Raw genomic sequence first — 17,890 nt, 5'->3', positions numbered from 1 at the left:
AAGGTTTTAAGTAACGTTTGTATCTTTTTCATTTAAAAATCCAACCTTTCAAATATCCTTTATATCCTTCTGTTAGCATTTCCAACTTTCTTCAAAGTTTTTAGTAAGTTTTATGACTAAAGAAATTTGGTGCTTTTAACTTAAAACTCCTAAAATGACTTTTAAAGAATTTTAAAAAGGAGGTTGTTGACTTAATAGTTCTGTTGTTCTTTTGCAAAAGAAAGGGCCACTGTTTACAAGCCCAAGTAAGATGTTGTTTTAAACCCCCAATTACATTTGAATTTGTTGCCAAAGAAAGAAAGGAGCAGGTTCACAAAATTGCAGGGATTTCATCTTTGTAAAGTTTAAACACGGGAAAAGAATTAAACTGTATATTTTTATTTAACGTTTCTTTTATGGATTGAGTTGTGACCTTATAAAGTTAGGATTCATAGAACAGTTGAAAATGAATTTAAGGAAATTTGTGATTGACAGAAATTAGCAGAACTGCTGGCCAGTTATCCATACTGTTGTCCAGTCATATCTCCAGAGACTTCGGCTTCACCCTGTGATATTCCCACTGTTTGTCTACAATGTCCCCTGTCTGTTTTCCGGTGTTGCGTTATCTGAAGCCACATTCTCCGTTTACTTCCTACACAGCTCTTCGACTTGGAGGAACGTCGGCGGCAGAGCATGCACAAATTGGCCACATTAATACAGAAGGTCTACCTGGGATGGAAATGCCGAACAGAATATCAGCGCATGCGCAAAAGCCAGATTCTTCTGTCTGCCTGGTTCAGGGGAAATCATGTAAGCCTCACATTCACATTTCACATCTGGGCCCTGTGTTGTTTAATCTGGAAATCATAAAAGTGTTTGTAAATTCAGTAAGAGATAGACTGGCCTATCAGAAATTTGTGAGATTTTGAAAGACATCAATTAGGAATCATCAGTGCCAAAATTTGACGTGTGGCAGACTCTGCCCACTCCCTTCAACCTTTAAGAGGCTTTGATCTAACAGGATATTGTTTGCCCACTCCCTTCAACCTTTAAGAGGCTTTGATCTAACAGGATATTGTTCTAAGCTGTACCTGTAGGGCAGGGGAGGAGGACTGAGGCATTAAATATATGATTGATGGTATTTTTTTACTCTCATTTCTCAGCAAAGACAGCGCTACATGAAGATCAAGTCATCCACTCTCTTAGTGCAGGCCTATGTCCGTGGATGGAAGGTTAGTGACAAAGGATTATCATTTAACTACAGGCTGGTTAGCTTTGGGAAGAGTACACCAGAACTTTTGAAAGAGATCTTATTAGAAGGCAGGGACATGTATTTTCTTCATGTGAATATTCCTACATAAAAATTACATTTCTCTTGGGTAGTGAATACTCCCTAGGGAACAAGTTGAATGTCCAAGTATGACTTTTACTTTCTAATTATAAAAGAACTTTAAATGGAAATTTACATTTACATTTTCCATCTTCGTTGTGTTTGTTTTTTCAATACAAATATATTTCATCCACAGTTATTTAATATTTGTGTTTTCAATTGAAATGCCTTTGCAATGCTAATAATATTTTGTTTACTTTTTTGTAAAACTGTATTTTATTGATTCTCAATATAAGAAAGAAGACAAAAATCATATTGTGCTAGCTATCTGTACCATAAACATATTTTTGTAACTTGTTTATTTTTTAAGATAAAATCTAATTTGTCCTCCTAAGCCAATCCGATATATATTTAGGTTAGAAATCCACTGTTAACCTTGAAATAAGGTTTACGTGGAATTAAAACAATACCGTTTTTCTGTACCACATAACTGTAGTTTACTTGAGGCTAGAAATCTTAATTTTTACTTTATAGCATAATTTTCAGGGACGTCAAAACTGCACCTTTCAGATCATGCCTTTGGTGTTACCCTAAAAACTCAGCTTATGGAATGAAGTAGAATATCTAGGCAAACTTGGGGTTTTACAGTTTGATACACGAAAAGGTGCTTTTTATCACCTATTTCAAAAATAGCCACAAACGTGCCAAAAGCTCGAGTTACTGTGGAAATCCAGACCCACAATCCTCTGTGCAGTGGGTTTGCTGTGGTGTGCCGGTGTACATATTTGCAGGAGTGTGTGTACACAACATTATACAACCTCAGAGCATGTAACTCTGTGGCTCTAAGTGGCTGGAATAACTAAGGTTTTCCCTGGCTTGTGACATTCACAAAGCTAGTTTAATCAAGAAATGCATTCTTACAAATGTCTTAAGCCAGAAAGTGCAGCGTTAACACTGTCTAAAATCAGGACACTCCGCAATTATATGCCGTATTTACCGACTTTAAAAAGTCTCAAGACTATCTTAAATCAGGAAAAACGTAACTAGCTTAAATTAGACACTCGGTGCTTAGTGAATTAATTACATTACAATGTTTAACATAAATATATATATATATATATATATATATATATATATATATATATATGTTTTTATTTACTTAGCTTTCTTAATGCACAAGGCAACGAATAGGGGACTCAATGCACCTTTTTTTAAGTAGAATTACAAGAGTTGAGCACATTAACTCCAAATCCATGCACCACTTTATAGAGAAGTTGTGTCCAACTGTGCTACTCGAGGGATACACCTGCATACAGGGGCGTAATGGAATTTGAGACGGCCCCTCTGCAAAGTACTTAGAGGTCCCCTCTCACACCCAGACAGACATCCTGGGTGACGATGGCAGGTGGCCGAGGACACTCACTGGACCAGGAGGCTGGAGGGCCCCTGCGCTGCTGTGGGTACAGGGTCCTATTTTATCCCCCCCCCTTGCACCAGATTTTCAGGGTAGCCGCTGACTGTCTATATTATTCTCATTTACATCAACTGCGTGTGCATCTATCCTGTACATGTATATCCTGAAACTCTGGAATGAATTTAGCCCTGACGAAGAAATATCAGGGAATATAGCATTCCTCTTGCAGATTGTTTTAGGAATTCGTCTTTAGTCACCTGTCTGCCTGGCTTCCCGTGACTCCCTGTGTCCTGGAGCAGTTTTATTCTCTCACGACTGTTTCCTCAGGCGCGGAAACACCTGCGGCAGCTGAAGCAAGTCCAGATCGACGAGCAGGCCTCCCGCACCATTGCAGCATACTGGAAGGGCTTCAAGGTGAGCCCCCTTCACAGAATACCCAGCGTGGGGGCGGGGCGCAAGGACGCCAGGAGAAAGGCAGAGAGGGCAGGGGATGGATGGGTAGGCGAAGAGAGGAGCAGGAGAACAGAGGGGCGGTAAAAGACTGAGATTGGGGAGAATGCGAAAGAAAAGCCGAGAAAGATCCCAGAGACAGGGCAGGTAGAGATGGAAAGTGGTGAAACAGTCAGTGTTGTGGAAACAAGGAGCAGGCAGTAAAAAAAGCCAGAGCACAGATAGAAAACGGATTGGGTGGTGGGGTGGGCGTTCAGTGTCAGATAGTGTGGTAAAAAAAGACTGGATAAGAGCGGAAGCGAGCAAGACATAGGGAAAGAGGGTGCGTGGCAAACATTTCACCTGTAAGTGTCAGAAGTGTACCTGTATTTCCGCCCTTCTGGAGTATTCACAGTTTACTCCCTGCTACCACATAACCCTTCCGCCCTCGCAGATCTTCTCACCCTCCACACTGTACCTGCTTTGCACGGGTATTGCCAGGCCTTTGTGAAAATATATATTTCCAAACGCCTCCTGAGTGCTGTTCCATCTTTACCGACACCGCACCCCAAGATATCATCATTTTATCCGCCTGCACACGGGTTTCCTTATTCTAACCATCAGGTTGTGTTGTGTATATATGTATTACTATGTTTCTTTACAGTGTAGTCAATACATTGACCATTTTGCAAGTTAAAGATTCGCAGCTTTTGTTTATTACTGAATTACTTGTATGCCAAAGAATCCTGTGCTCGTGGCCTGCAGAGAGCTGGGTGAACGCGGCCTTTCACGTGGGCATTAGGAGGGACAGAGTGCACAGATCCAGCGGCACGTAAAGTGAGAGGGAGCAGAAAGAGGGAAGAGCACGCAGTAGGGATGTAGGAAAATATACTTGACGTAGAGGGGAGCTGTGTTAAGAGTGACAGAGAGGAAGACAGGAATATGTAGACAAAGAAGGGGAGATCAAAATACCATGGCGGGTGGCACCAAGAGAGTTTAAGGAAAGGTCAGAAAGACTGTCAAACAAGGACGCAGGTTGTTAATCAGTCTGTGCTTTCATAAACAAGAAACAAGGGGAGTGAGAGAGGTAGATAATGAGGTCAGAACTGGAGAAATGTGTGGGGAGATAATAGCAAGTAGATGGGAAATGATACTCGCCCATGAACCTTATATAAGCTTTGTGAATACTTTTTTCCCCTCGATGTGTGCTGTGCGTGCGAAAACAGGGCAGCCATCTTGTGAGGATTTTTCCTAAAACAAAAGAAAGATCATCCAAATATGGCCTCCATGAATGCATGCGCATACAGGGCTGCCTAAGTACAGAGGTTCTTTCAATGACTTTTCTTTTGCTGTATGAAACATTATTTAAAGACTGCTACCGTCATCCATACACAACATCCATCTTTATATTTAATTTTTAATGGCCAACCTGGAACAATAAATTAAAAATAAATATCATGCAGGCCCGGATGGCATGGACAAATGTTGGGGTATCACAAACATAATAAAAAACAACATTAAAGAAGTGTGGTTAAGGAGGACTGGTGGGTGAGAGGGTGCACATCAGGAAACCCGAGCAGTTGTGGAGAAATTAACAGCTGCTGGGCCCTCAGAGAAAGGAAAAGAAATAACGAAAGAAATTAAGCTGAGTAAAGGGACGTTGAAGAACGTGTACTCCTATTGATTAGTGGGCAGTGGAGGGCTACAAACCATCCAGTCAACACATGGTGAGACCAATATGCTCCATGGGGTGGACAAACACAAGAACAGGGAGGAGAAACATCAAACCAGTGGCACAGAACTGTGATAGACACAAAACCTATCAAATCATGAGCAAGGGTTGGACCCATGGTTCACTCTAAGGCCCTCATTACGAGTGGCCATTAGCAATCCCTGTAAGATTCAGCCCCAGAATTACCTTTACAGTGGGCCCCAATAATTACATCTGTCTGAATGGGGCTTTGGGGAACAGCTGACTGTAGGGAAGGCTGCCCCCGGTGTTTTTGGGAGAGGGTGCAGTCATTAATGACTGACCTCCCCTTTTTTAGTTTTGGGCGATGGGAGAGCCCAATACAACCAAACCCAGTTATTTAATGGGCTGTTGTTGGGCTACCAGACACCATTTTAGGTTTCAGGTAACCTGGTGGCTGGTGTCTGGGAGCCCTGGTATATTTGTTCCCCACCCGCCCATCACACTTTCCAGTTAGCTGGGGTTTCTTCAGTTTATGGACGTTTATATATTGTGGGGCACTGTTAATGGGAAAGGTGAACAGGTGTTTCTGTTGGTTTTAAAATATGTTGCTTGAGGCAGGTGCTTCATGATGGCCTGGAAAGTTTTCTAGGAGTTTAAAGAATCTGGAGTGGCATTACCATTGGAGAAACATGGGGGAAGGGTAGGCGGGGAGTTAAAGGAAGTTCAAGGTTAAGATGTTTAGAGTTTTATATTTGCACACAGAATGGAAAAGGTTAAGGTTAAAAATGTTGAAATGTGCTTTACTAGCAATGTAATGCTTGTGGGGATATTGTGGGTGGGCCAGTGGGGAGGGGCATTAGGTAGTTTATTGGATGTTTAGCAAGGTGGTAGTTTTGTAAGGTAGTTTGCCAAGGTATTTGATGTCAATGTGCACCTGTTTCATTAAAGTGGCCTTTTCCACACTTCACTAGATGGTCAGTGGTATTGCATCCATGTTAGCAGCGACTTAAAAAGAGTAATAACTGGAGAATCAAATAATTGCGTACAGCAGGAAGCAGAGTTGAAAAGCCATGGTCTATAATTGGACAGAGGGGGCTGGCCATGGAAATTGGGAGGTTCACAGACGGGCCTAGAAATGGAGATTATTCTTAGGGAACTGTATGTCACATGTCATCAGAGGGACTGTGCCCCAGCTCAGTTGGTCTCTAACAGTCACTGGCCTCTTCTGAAATCACCTGATTTCTGAATGGCCTGCCACGTATGCATTATTAGCCACGTCCCTGCAGTGTGACTGTGTATCAGATGTGCGGAACAAACAGTAAGGTGATGCAGCAAATTCAGTTGGAGTATTAACCCTTTCATCCCTTCTCTTCACAGGTGCGTAAGCAGTACAGGAAGTACTTCCGTTCCAACGCCTCCGCAACACTAGCCAACTTCATCTACCGGAGAATTGTGAGTCTATAGGGCCCTTTTTTAGATTTCCAGCAAAACAGGGTTCTGCATTTTAGGTCTAGGGCTGCTGGATCAAGGCCGGCTTTTCAGTATAATTAGATATGATATAGTTACATACAACGACTCTATAGAAACATCATTTACATAGCCAATGGTTATCTTTAAAATGTGACACTGACATGGCCATTCTACACCTTTGTTAGACACCCTTGCAGCAAGACAGACTGGCGAATGAAATGTTGGTCTCTGTAGTGTTCACAGTGTTCATAGGGGCGTAACATTTTGTTATCCAGTAATGAAACACTGCAATTAACAGCATCTTCGGCATGGGATGACAAGTGTTCGAAGGATCGCTACACCTAAGAAGCTAGTACTTCTTAAAGAAGATCCTTGCTTTCGAATAAAATTGAGTTAGACTAAAAAATACAGCCAAAAATGCACGTTTTGTTTGCTGTTGTGAAATGTGGAAAGGAAAAAAACAGGTATGGAGTCAGCAATTGTTTGTTGCTGTGTGCTTATTGGCGCAATACCTCTAATAGTACATAATGACTGGCACAATAAATCTCAGGTGGCACAGCAGCTATCTGATGGGAACACCTCCACGAGAAAGAAGTCCTCTGTCTTGTAAAATGCTCAGCTTTCTCTTATGTCACCATAGGAATAAATACAGGTGGGCCTATGGAAGCGTTCCCGTTACTGAAACCAGCTTCCATTTCATGTATGACATCATCATCCACGGAGAGCCTTTGTCATGTAAAACATTGATTGGCGAAGTGAGACAGGGAATTCAGCAATGACTTGCTGATAGAACACAGGGGAAGAGGGATCTTCCGAACAGGAATCTGCCAAAAATCAATGTTTGTGTTTGTTTGCAAGTTAATTTGTTCTTTTCCACCTTCTCCTCTAGTTGCAAATGTACTTCATGGGGATGAAGAACAAGCTTCCTCCGTTATCGCCTATAGACAGCACCTGGTCGCCACCCCGGTACCAGTTCCTAGGAGGAGCCAACGGGGAACTAGAGAAGATTTTCAAGCTCTGGAAAGTAAGAGACCATATTGCATCTTGGCATTGCCATCCCCAGAGTTAGGATGCAGAGAAAAGCTTGTTGTCATGGTCCAGGTTAGTAAATGCACCTTCTCTTCTGTGGCTATGTGTGGCCCCACCACCATGGAAAAGTGAGTAGAAGTCAAAGGGTATTGCTTACTGATCATCACCAGTGGCTCACGAAATGTCACATGCATCTTTTGGCTTCACCTCTCGATTGTCTCCTTTGATGTTACCTACAGAACCCTCGTTCTCCTTCTCTTGGTCTCCATCTTCCTTAATAACACCAAAGTGTCACCTCAAGAAGTCATCTGTGATGCTCCTCTAAATTCCCATGGATTTCCAGACCTTTTCATTGAGTCATGCAAATCTCTCTCCTCGACTGGCCAATCAGATAGCACTGTTCCACATGCACGTTTTTCGTCCATCTGAGTGATAATGGACCATGCCCTCAGTCATCTGTTAATGTCCATAACCAATCAGCAAAATTCATTTGAAAAGTATTCTATGGCACTGTTGGAGCGCAGTTTCCCCAAGGATCAGTACAACTACAGCTAGGGCAGTGCAGGAATAGCTGGTAGGGTTCTCCTTCTAAGGTCGTGTGATATCTCTTCCCGAAAGAGTGATATTTAAACTTGTATATGCCTGCCCGATATTTGTGGTTTTGGAGACAGGGTCCATGTTGCTGAATCTCTTTTTTTTTGACAGTGTAAAAAATATCGTGAACAGCTCACTCCAGAGAGAAAAATCATGCTGGAAGATAAGCTCCTCGCAAGCGAGCTCTTTAAAAACAAGAAGACATTGTACACAAAGAGGTAAGGCAGTGACTCAGGAAGAGTGGTTAATGTGTGGTCACCTGAAAAGAATGGCAATAGCTGGCCCCACCTCCAGACAGGCTGCATGTTCTATGCGCTCTCACAATAACAAATATGCCACAAATCCAGATTCGGGAGGGCGACTCACAATTTATTGAGCAAAAAATAATGTCATTTTAGCTTTCCTCTGCTGAAACTTGTGTTGTGCGAGCTCCTTGCCCCACAGCCCTGCTAGCTGGATCCATCAGCAGTAAGCACTGGTAATTCTAAAACGTGTAAGAAGCACCTTTTAGGGGCTAAAAAACCAAGACGTTAGGGACAGTTTATTGAGGTGTTTTCAGGCTTTCCATTGACCTTCCCCTGGAACATGGAATAAAATATACTTGCAAATGTACACCATGTTAACGAAGGTCCAAAGACATGCAAATCAATAAAATAAGAATTGAGTAATCAATAAAAGCAATGAAATAAGAATGCTAAACTTACTTTCAGGTGTTACTCAGTTTTATGTTTGAAGGTTTTACCTCAAATGAAACTTGCAAGCAATTCTAGGGGTGCACCAAGGAGTGGTAAGAGAAATCCTATATGGATCTGGTGAATACCCATTCTGGTATCACATAAGGTTCAGTCCCAGACATTTTTAAATGCTCACAGTTGGTTGCATATCTGAGTAAGTGCTCCAGAAAATATGTTAAAGGAACATCATGGTTTTCATGAGGGGAACTGGTAGAAGAAAACAAATTTTAAGGAAAGGCATTATCCAGGCCTGATTTACAGTTTGGTGGACAGATTACTATGTCACAGCGTGAGGGATAGCCTGTCTCCCTATTACAAGTGTCACAGAATACAATGCACTTGCAAAAAAGTCAGACATGATGCCAGCCATGTTTTGATTGAATAATCCATCTATAAAACTCTTAATGGGACACTAAGGTAGACAGGAGAGGATTTTTAATGTTAATTAAAAAACGTGTATAATTTCTTAACGTTAACATAAAATAGACAAGTGTAGTGCTGGAAAATGTACATAAATATTTTCTTTTACTAAATGTGTTACTCCTAAACCTAGTCCAACAGTCACAAACTAGACCTGTTTGGTTGGGAAAGCCTTGTCAATATGCCAGACAGGCCTAATTTACAATCAAGTCAACTACTGTCTAGATGAAGACTTGCATCTCATTCAAAATTCCATGAGAGGTCATTTTCCGGGTCCGCCATGTCACCGGGTACGAACCCCTTAACGTCTGAATGTCACTATTGTCAGTAAGACAGCTTCCCCCCAACAGACTCACAGCAGCCCGTCTTTGTCTCCCTCAGCGTTCCTGTGCCATTTAACGGAGAATATTTGGGAATACAGAAAAACGCCAAATATCAGAAGCTGGGCAACAACGTCCAGGGGAAGATCGTCGTGGCGGATAACGTGCGTAAGGTCAACAGGAGTGACGGCAAGGTGAGGTGCTGCATTTTTATTAGCCGCTTCCTGTAATAAAGTCAACCATCTTGAAATGGTGCTCACTTAGCCTTGATGGGAACGAATTCACTCTTACCACACATCCAACTCATAACTTCCCTTCATGGCAGGGCGCTGGTGAGAGAGGTAGGGCACGAGGTCTTGACTCTCCATCCCGTTTGGACACTCGCCTGCGTACAGTGAAAAGCATGCAAAGAGTTTCTGGTGTGAGTCTGCCCATACTTGAACCGAAGACAGTTATAACATTGAGTCTTCACATGTTGATTCCTGGTTACACATCATACTCAACTTGTGCATTAGATTTTGCTCAAGTGAGATGGTCGAGCGCTTAACTCACTTGCTGAATGGAAACCTGGAGGGTGAGTCCTAGCTGGTCCCTAAAGGCCCGATCCACCACTTCAGATTTCTCAAGTTTTAGTGATTCACATTCAATTTTACACAATAAATTTTGTAGAGCGCGCTAATATGTAAAATGTTTTGCTTGTAGAATTTCCACTTGTCTAAAATGCTCCCTGCGTAAATGCATTAGCACCTGTAATGTATTTGTCCTCTACGAGAAAAATACCTTTCCCTGTAGAAAAAAAACATTTTCTTTAAGCTCAGTGTGCCCCTCCCCATCCTGTCTCTGGAAACGTCTTTGACAAATAAATCGTTGTGCCTTTTTGTCCCTGAAAACAAATGTTTGTAAGTGTCATCTATGTTTACTGTTTGACATCCCCAGAAATGCACACAATCCTATCCGTAAACCAAAACTTGCATGCACGGCAAATTATTTGCACTGCAAAAGTGACACAGCAACATGTGCACCTTCTATATATCATTATTACTTATAGGGTCTTGCTCGCAAAACCTTATGTTCAGCAGTGTCAATTACACTGTTTGCGATTCGCAAGGGGGTCGCAAATGACCTACCTCATGAATATCATGAGGTAGGTCGCAATTTGCGACCCCCTTGGGAATGGCCGCCCTCACAGGGATGGTGGCCTGCTGGAGACAGCAGACCACCATGTCTGTGACTGCTTTTAAATAAAGCATTTTTTTTTAAAAATGCAGCTCGTTTTCTTTAAAGGAAAACAAGATGCATTTTAAAAACAAAAAATGAAAAGTTTTCTTTTCATTTTTTCAGAGCAGGCAGTGGTCTGTAAGACTACTGCCTGCTCTGAAATTTTTTTTTCACTGCCATTCACAAAGGGGAAGGGGTCCCATGGGGACCCCTGCCCGTTTACAAATGGGTTAGCACCTGTTTGAAACTGGTGCTAACTGCGATTGTTTTGCGACCGCATTCACGGTCACAAAACAATCATACCTGAGACTGCGACTCCCAATTAGGAAAGGAACACCCCTTCCTAATTGCGACTCGCAAACCCTTTTTGCGATTCGGTAAATAGTTTTCCAGAATCGCAAAAATGGGTCTGCACATCCCAAATTGCATTTTGCACGTCGCAAACGGCCCGATTCGCTGTTTGCAACGTTCAAAATGCTTCGTACATGTGGCCCTTCATTCCGCCATCTTGTTGGGGTTGAGCTTGGAACAGGTACTGGTTGGTGCACTTTGTTCGTTCACTCTTGACACTGTCTTCTGCTTCTCTTCTCTTGTAGGAGACTTCTAGGCTGTTCATACTGACAAGCACTCAGGTAATCCTCGCCGACCCCAAGAACGCCCACCCGAAGGTCTCTATCAATTTAGCCGACATCGCCAGGGTCTCTGTCAGCAAGTACAGCGATGGCCTTTTCGCCATTCACCTTACGGAGGTAAGGAGTGCCTGGGCTTGGAGCAGGGCGTGGACAGATGTGTACATATACTCATGCAGACTTTACTTTGCTGTCCTTAAAGATGCGCACGTGCACCTACCCTGCTCTTACACACATGCCACACACACAGACTCTCTCTCTCACTGTTTCTCACTCTCTCCTTGAGAACAGGACAGGCTCTGTCCTTGCAGGTGTGTCTCTCCTGTTTTAACTAACACAGAGAAACACTCTGTCACACTACTTACCTCACAGATGCTCTCTCACACATCCACACACCATACAGATATATTCCATGCCTACACAAACTCACACACTCCCCTGCCCTCACGTGTCCCCACTGTCCTATTGACAGTCGCACAATCACACACACTCTGCCCTCCAGGTGTGCGATGTTGTCTTCACAGCTGTGAACATGCATCTGCTGTCTTACCAGGTAGGTGTCCAATATCCCTTTAGAAGTGTACTCTACCTTACAGGTGTGAACAGCGGATCTTAGAAGTGCTCCTCCGCTGTCTTTAAACCCATGCTCTGTGCTTGTTGTCATCTCAGATACAGCACTTACAAATACACACAAAAAACATACTCAGCTCTTCCAACTGGGCTCATGCTCGCTTTGCGGCTGTGAAATCACAAATGTTACTGATACACACCCGCTGTCCTAATGTGCACCTACTCTCCATTTGGACGGATAGTCTCTGCCCTTCAGATGCGCACCACTGCCCTTTGAGGTGTTCCCCTGCTGTCTTTATTGATGTACACCTGCACTTCTTACAGGTGTGCACGTACCACCTACACATATGAGCACAGACTTGTAGATGTGCCTACATTGTTCTTACAGAAGGGCACCCACACTCCTTACATATTTGCTCCTACCACCGTTATAGAGTTACACCTACCCTCCTTAACCCCTTCGCTGCCAGGCTTTTCCCCCCTCAGGTGGCAGGCCTTTTTTTTGGCTATTCGGGGCAGTTCGCACTTAGAGCCTCATAACATTTTGCCCACATAAGCTACCCTCACCAAATTTGCGTCCTTTTTTCCCAACATCCTAGGGATTCTAGCGGTACCCAGAGTTTTTGGGTTCCCCTGAAGGAGACCAAGAAATTAGCCAAAATATAGCAAACATTTCGTTTATTTTTTTTTTTTTTTTTTTAAAGGGCTGCAGAAGAAGGCTTGTGTTTTTTTGCCCTGAAAATGGCATCAACAAAGGGTTTGCGGTGCTAAAATCACCAGCTTTAAGGAACAGGCAGACTTGAATCAGAAAACCCAATTTTTCAACACAATTTTGGCATTTTACTGGGACATACCCCATTTTTACGAGTTTTTGTGCTTTCAGCCTCCTTCCAGTTAGTGACAGAAATGGGTGTGAAACCAATGCTGGATCCCAGAAAGCTAAACATTTCTGAAAAGTAGACAAAATTCTGAATTCAGCAACGGGTAATTTGTGTAGATCCTACAAGGGTTTCCTACAGAAAATAACATCTGAAATAAAAAAAATATTGAAATTGAGGTAAAAAAAACAGCAATTTTTCTCCACGTTTTACTCTGTAATTTTGCCTGCGATGTCAGACTTTTGAAAGCAATATACCGTTACATCTTCTGGACGCTTCTGGTTGCGGGGATATATAGGGCTTGTAGGTTCATCAAGAACCCTAGGTACCCGGAGCCAATACATGAGCTGCACCTTGCAGTGGGTTTTCATTCTATACTGGGCATACAGCAATTCATTTGCTGAAATATAAGGGGTGAATAATATGTATCAAGAAAACCTTTGTATTTCCAAAATGGGCACAAGATAAGGTGTTGAGAAGCAGTGGTTATTTGCACATCTCTGAATTCCGGGGTGCCCATACTAGCATGTGAATTACAGGGCATTTCTCCAATAGACGTCTTTTTTACACACTGTCTTACATTTGGAAGGAAAAATGTAGCGAAAGACAAGGGGCATTAACACTTGTTTTGCTATTCTGTGTTCCCCTAAGTAACCCGATAAAAATGGTACCTCACTTGCGTAGGTAAGCCTAATGCTCGCAACAGGAAACGCAACATGGCTACATCACATTTTCCCAAAGAAAACAGAGGTGTTTTTTGCAAAGTGCCTACCTGTGGATTTTGGCCTCTAGCTCAGCTGGCACTTAGGGAAACCTACCAAAGCTGTGCATTTTTAAAAACTAGACACCTAAGGGAATTCAAAATGGGGTAACTTGTTGGGCTCCCATCAGGTCTGTTACCCAGAATCCTTTGCAAACCTCAAAATGTGGCTAAAAAAACACTTTTTCCTCACATTTTGGTGACAGGAAGTTCTGGAATCTGAGAGGAGCCACAAATTTCCTTCCACCCAGCGTTCCACCATGTCTTCCGATAAAAATGGTACCTCACTTGTGTGGGTAGGCCTTGTGCTCGTGACAGGAAATGCCCCAAAATACTATCTGGACACATCAAAATTATCAAATACAAAAATGACCAGCTTTTGTGGGGGGGGCTACGTTTTTGGTCCTGGCTCAGCAGCCATCTAGGGAAACCTACCAAACCCAGACATCTCTGAAAACTAGACACCCGAGGGAGTCCAGGGAGGTGTGACTTGCGCGGATCCCCCAATGTTTACTTACCCTGAATCCCCAGCAAACTTCAAATTTAGCTTAAAAACCACATTTTTCCCACATTTCTGTGTGGGATCACCGCACCAGGACAAATTTCCTACCACCCAACGTGCCCCTCAGTCTCCCAGTAAAAATGATACCTCACTTGTGTAGGTGGGCCAAGTGCCTGTGACAGGGAAGAGCCAAAAACATGTCGAAATAGAGGGGAAACTAAGGCAGGTCCAAAAGGGCAGTTTGAAAAAAAATATTTTTAGGCTGACAAGTGCAGCAGAATTTTTATCGCTATAGATGAGACAATGTTGGGTGGTAGGAATTTTGCGGATTCCTGCAGATTCCGGAAGGTCCCATCACAAAAATGTGGGAAAAATGTGTGATTTCCAGCAAAGTTGGAGGTTTGCAGGGCATTGTGGGTAAGTAAATAGTGCAGGGTGCGTGTGAAGCACACCACCCTGGAATCAACTAGATGTTTAGTTTTCAGATGTGTCTAGATCTTGTGGATTTTTCTACATGGCAGCGTCCCAATGTAAAAAAAAGTGCAGCCCTCACCATTCCAAGTGGGACGATTTTGAGAGTTAGCCAAGCTCCCATGGCCCAAATGTAAAACCAAAACCCAAAATAATCAAATGTCCTCTTGCTTGCCATGGGATAAGATGTTTTAGTGTGCAGGGGAGAGCTGAAAGACTGTTACCCACTTCATTTCGGGTGGGGGCATAACCAGGCCCATACTGGTTGGTAGCCACCACCACACTACTTTTTTTTATTTTTTTTTTATTCCCTGGCCTCTAGTATACTTTCTGCCCCCCCCCCCCCGGGGTATGGATCTGGGGTAGTTGCCCAATCTGCCCACTAGTGGGCAGAACAACTTTGGCCCCATTTATTTGGGGTGGGTATATGGCCATACCCCCAACATCTTATTTTGAAAAAAAAATCTTCCCTGGTCTCTGGTGGGATTTCTGCCCCCTTGGGGGCAGATCGGCCTAATTATATTAGTCCTATTTACCCCACAGGGGGGGCAAAAATGGCCTAAAAATAATTTGGCCCCCGGGAGCGACCCTTGCCTAAGGGATCGCTCCCCACACATAAAAAAATAAAAATAAACAAAAAAAATGATCCCTGGTGTCTAGTGTTTTCTTCCCCCCTGGGGGCATATCTGCCTAATTATATTAGGCCGATCTGTCCCCAGGGGGGGCAGAAATGGCCTAAAAATAATTTGGCCCCCTGGGGAGCGGCCCTTGCACTTATTGATTTTTTTTTTTAAAAAGTCCCTGGTGTCTAGTTGGCATTTCTGCTGTCCGATCGCATCGCAATCGGGCAGCAGAAATGCTGTGAGATACTAGAAAGGCCTTTCTTGTCTCTCCTGCCCCACCTCCCGGTCGGAAGAGAAATGCAAAAGCTTCCAGCGCGATCCGAGGGGACCTCTGATGAGGTTTCTGACATCATCAGACGTCACTGAGGGTTGGGGGGGGGTCGGGGTGGAAGGGGAAGAGATTCCCCTTCCATCCCTGACACTGGGTGTGGGCCGGGTGCAGGACGAGCTGGTCTCGTCCCAGGCACATGGTAACCGTGTGCCTGAACGAGACCAGCTCACCCCAGGCACCTTGGGGGTTAAAGATGTTCACCTGTGTCTCTTATGATGTGCATCTTCTATAACTATTGACATGGACCTGCATTTCTTTTGAATGCGTCTATTCAGATATGCACACTATTCTCACAGATCTCCACCCCCAACCCTTACCGATGTACCTCTGCCGTGTTTACAGATGTTCGCCTACCATCCTTACAGATGTGCATCTGCTGCTCTAACAGCTGGACCCACTGTCCTTGCAGATGTACAGCTAAAGCCCTTGCAGACGTTTATCTATCACCCTTCCTGATCTGCACTCCGTACCATTGCATACACTTGTGAATTTTCAGTTTAGTCTAATGAGGGCTTGGAAATTCCATGCTTGGAGGAGAGAGCACTGAGAAGGAGATGAGGGGGGACAGGTGCTCCCCACTTGGAAGAAAATTTAAAAGGGGGCATTTTGAGAGAAAAATGAAGGCTGGCTTCCAGCCCCATGCTGAACTTTATTAAAGCCAGTAGATTTGAAGCAGAGACAAAAAAGACAAGTACACAAAAAGAAGATGGCGTCCACGAGGAGCCAGGGAAAGCACAAAAGGCTGGTAACAGCGTTTTAAACAAGAAGAAATATATTCTGCATCTTATGCAAAACAACTGCATAAAAATGTGTCATATTCCTACAAAAAAAGCTGCATCTGTGAAAAGGAATAGTAATATATGTGTCATTAAATTCCATATACACGCTGAATAGTTTTGCGCGGGAAACATTTTTGCATAAAAATGCTCTTCTTTCCATGCAGCTCAAGTCTGTAAAATGAGTCTTTAGGAAGATCCTGTTGGAGGCGTGCTGGTTCTTTTATTAGCTAATGAATTCAACACAGGATATATTTTTTCAATTTCAATAAGTTCATTTATTTCATGTAGTGTTATAGAAATCGTGGACTTTGCATGGCGATTTGGGGTAATTTAAATGTTATGTATGGCTTTCGTTGAGAGTCACTAGCATGAATACCAGATTCTAATTCTGGTTATTCACTTTTATGATGTAGCAGCAGTGGGTAATATATAGAATTATACATGGGTAACAGTGAATTACAGGTATGTTTTTCACCGGGAGTCCTGAGTGACACCAAATAGACAACAAGAGCAAAGCTCCAGTTGTCTATTATGTCACCCCGAATCCCAAGGTGAGAAACATGCCCGAAATTCACTTTTTAACCATCTATAATTTTATGTTCTGCGTGGCCACCAAAGCCACAAGCCCCTGCTTTTAACTGCTACACAGTGGCAGAGGACTGATGGGGGAGCTATACACAACATGGCCCTTGTTATATATACCGGTCCGAAAGGTTACAAAAAATTTATCTGCCATTCTTAACCAACTCCCACCCCCTTCCCAGTCTTCCTTCTCCTTCCTGCGTCTGTGCTATCCACTTTCTATCAAAGCAGACAATTAGCACTACACTGATAGGCTATCAAGGAGGGCTGTCCGGCTGGCTGAAAGGCCTTTATGAAATCACAACTGTGGGTAACTAGTATTGTTATCAACTCTTGCTATGTCATAGCAGTGGGTTATGAGATTCAGAAACTGAAATAAAAGGTAGAGGCTCTCTGTCAGAGCCGTACATAACAAAATTTGTTAGCCAGTGTTGGCACTTCATAAAGAAATTGCAGGGTGATGTGACAGGCTTCTCTGAGATCCTGTCAGTACAACACTGGATCTTTGCTCTGATGTGAAGCACGGGACACAGCTTCACCATCGGCTGAGATGGCATGGAGGGTGGTGGTTTGGGTGGCTGAAGCAGTTATTTTATTTTACATTTGGGACAAGGAGGAGAAGCCATATTATGCATGGTTCCCCATTACTCCTCTGCCCCCGCGAGGCACTAAAAATCAGGGGAGGATGAATTTGGGGGCATGGGATAAAAGTGAATAAGAGGGATGTTTTTCATTTCTGGGCTTCTGAATGACATTATAAATACCTCTAGTTTTGCTCCTAGTTGTGTATTTGACACACTCAAAAGGCCTCAGTGAAAAATATCTGTTATTCACCGTTTCCCACCTGTAATTCTATAATGATATATGGGCCCCATTAATAGTATTTTGAAACTGTAAATGTAAGTTTCACCTTAAGGTTATCAGTGACATTACAGACAACATGAGTTTGGCTCTCATTGTCTATTCCATGTCACTCAGAAGCTCTCGAGTGAAAAAGGAAAGTGATGGGGCCAGTGGTGGTGTTAGAAATTGTGGATTAGGGTACATAACAGTATTGAGTAAGAGATAGTTTAGCATTATAATTAGGTTTTAGGCGTTATGGGTGTAGGGTACAATACAGCATGGGTCACTACAT

The 17,890-nt window shown here is 43.1% G+C and overlaps 1 protein-coding gene across 2 annotated transcripts in view; it reads left to right on the top strand.

The window, feature by feature from the left end:
* The window catches only part of MYO1A (myosin IA), a 239,212-nt gene that overhangs the window by 205,344 nt on the left and 15,978 nt on the right, over window positions 1–17,890 (top strand). For both annotated transcript variants that reach the window (XM_069230771.1, XM_069230772.1), the window contains exons 20-27: window positions 640–789; window positions 1,143–1,211; window positions 3,051–3,137; window positions 6,223–6,297; window positions 7,205–7,339; window positions 8,050–8,156; window positions 9,474–9,606; window positions 11,227–11,379. In XM_069230771.1, the coding sequence (XP_069086872.1) occupies window positions 640–789; window positions 1,143–1,211; window positions 3,051–3,137; window positions 6,223–6,297; window positions 7,205–7,339; window positions 8,050–8,156; window positions 9,474–9,606; window positions 11,227–11,379 (909 nt within the window). The remainder of the gene's footprint in view (window positions 1–639; window positions 790–1,142; window positions 1,212–3,050; window positions 3,138–6,222; window positions 6,298–7,204; window positions 7,340–8,049; window positions 8,157–9,473; window positions 9,607–11,226; window positions 11,380–17,890) is intronic.

Source organism: Pleurodeles waltl, chromosome 4_2 (genome assembly GCF_031143425.1).
Source record: "Pleurodeles waltl isolate 20211129_DDA chromosome 4_2, aPleWal1.hap1.20221129, whole genome shotgun sequence".
Taxonomy (NCBI): domain Eukaryota; kingdom Metazoa; phylum Chordata; class Amphibia; order Caudata; family Salamandridae; genus Pleurodeles; species Pleurodeles waltl.
The sequence above is the reverse complement of the archived record's forward strand: the minus strand, read 5'-3'. Positions and strand labels throughout refer to the sequence as shown.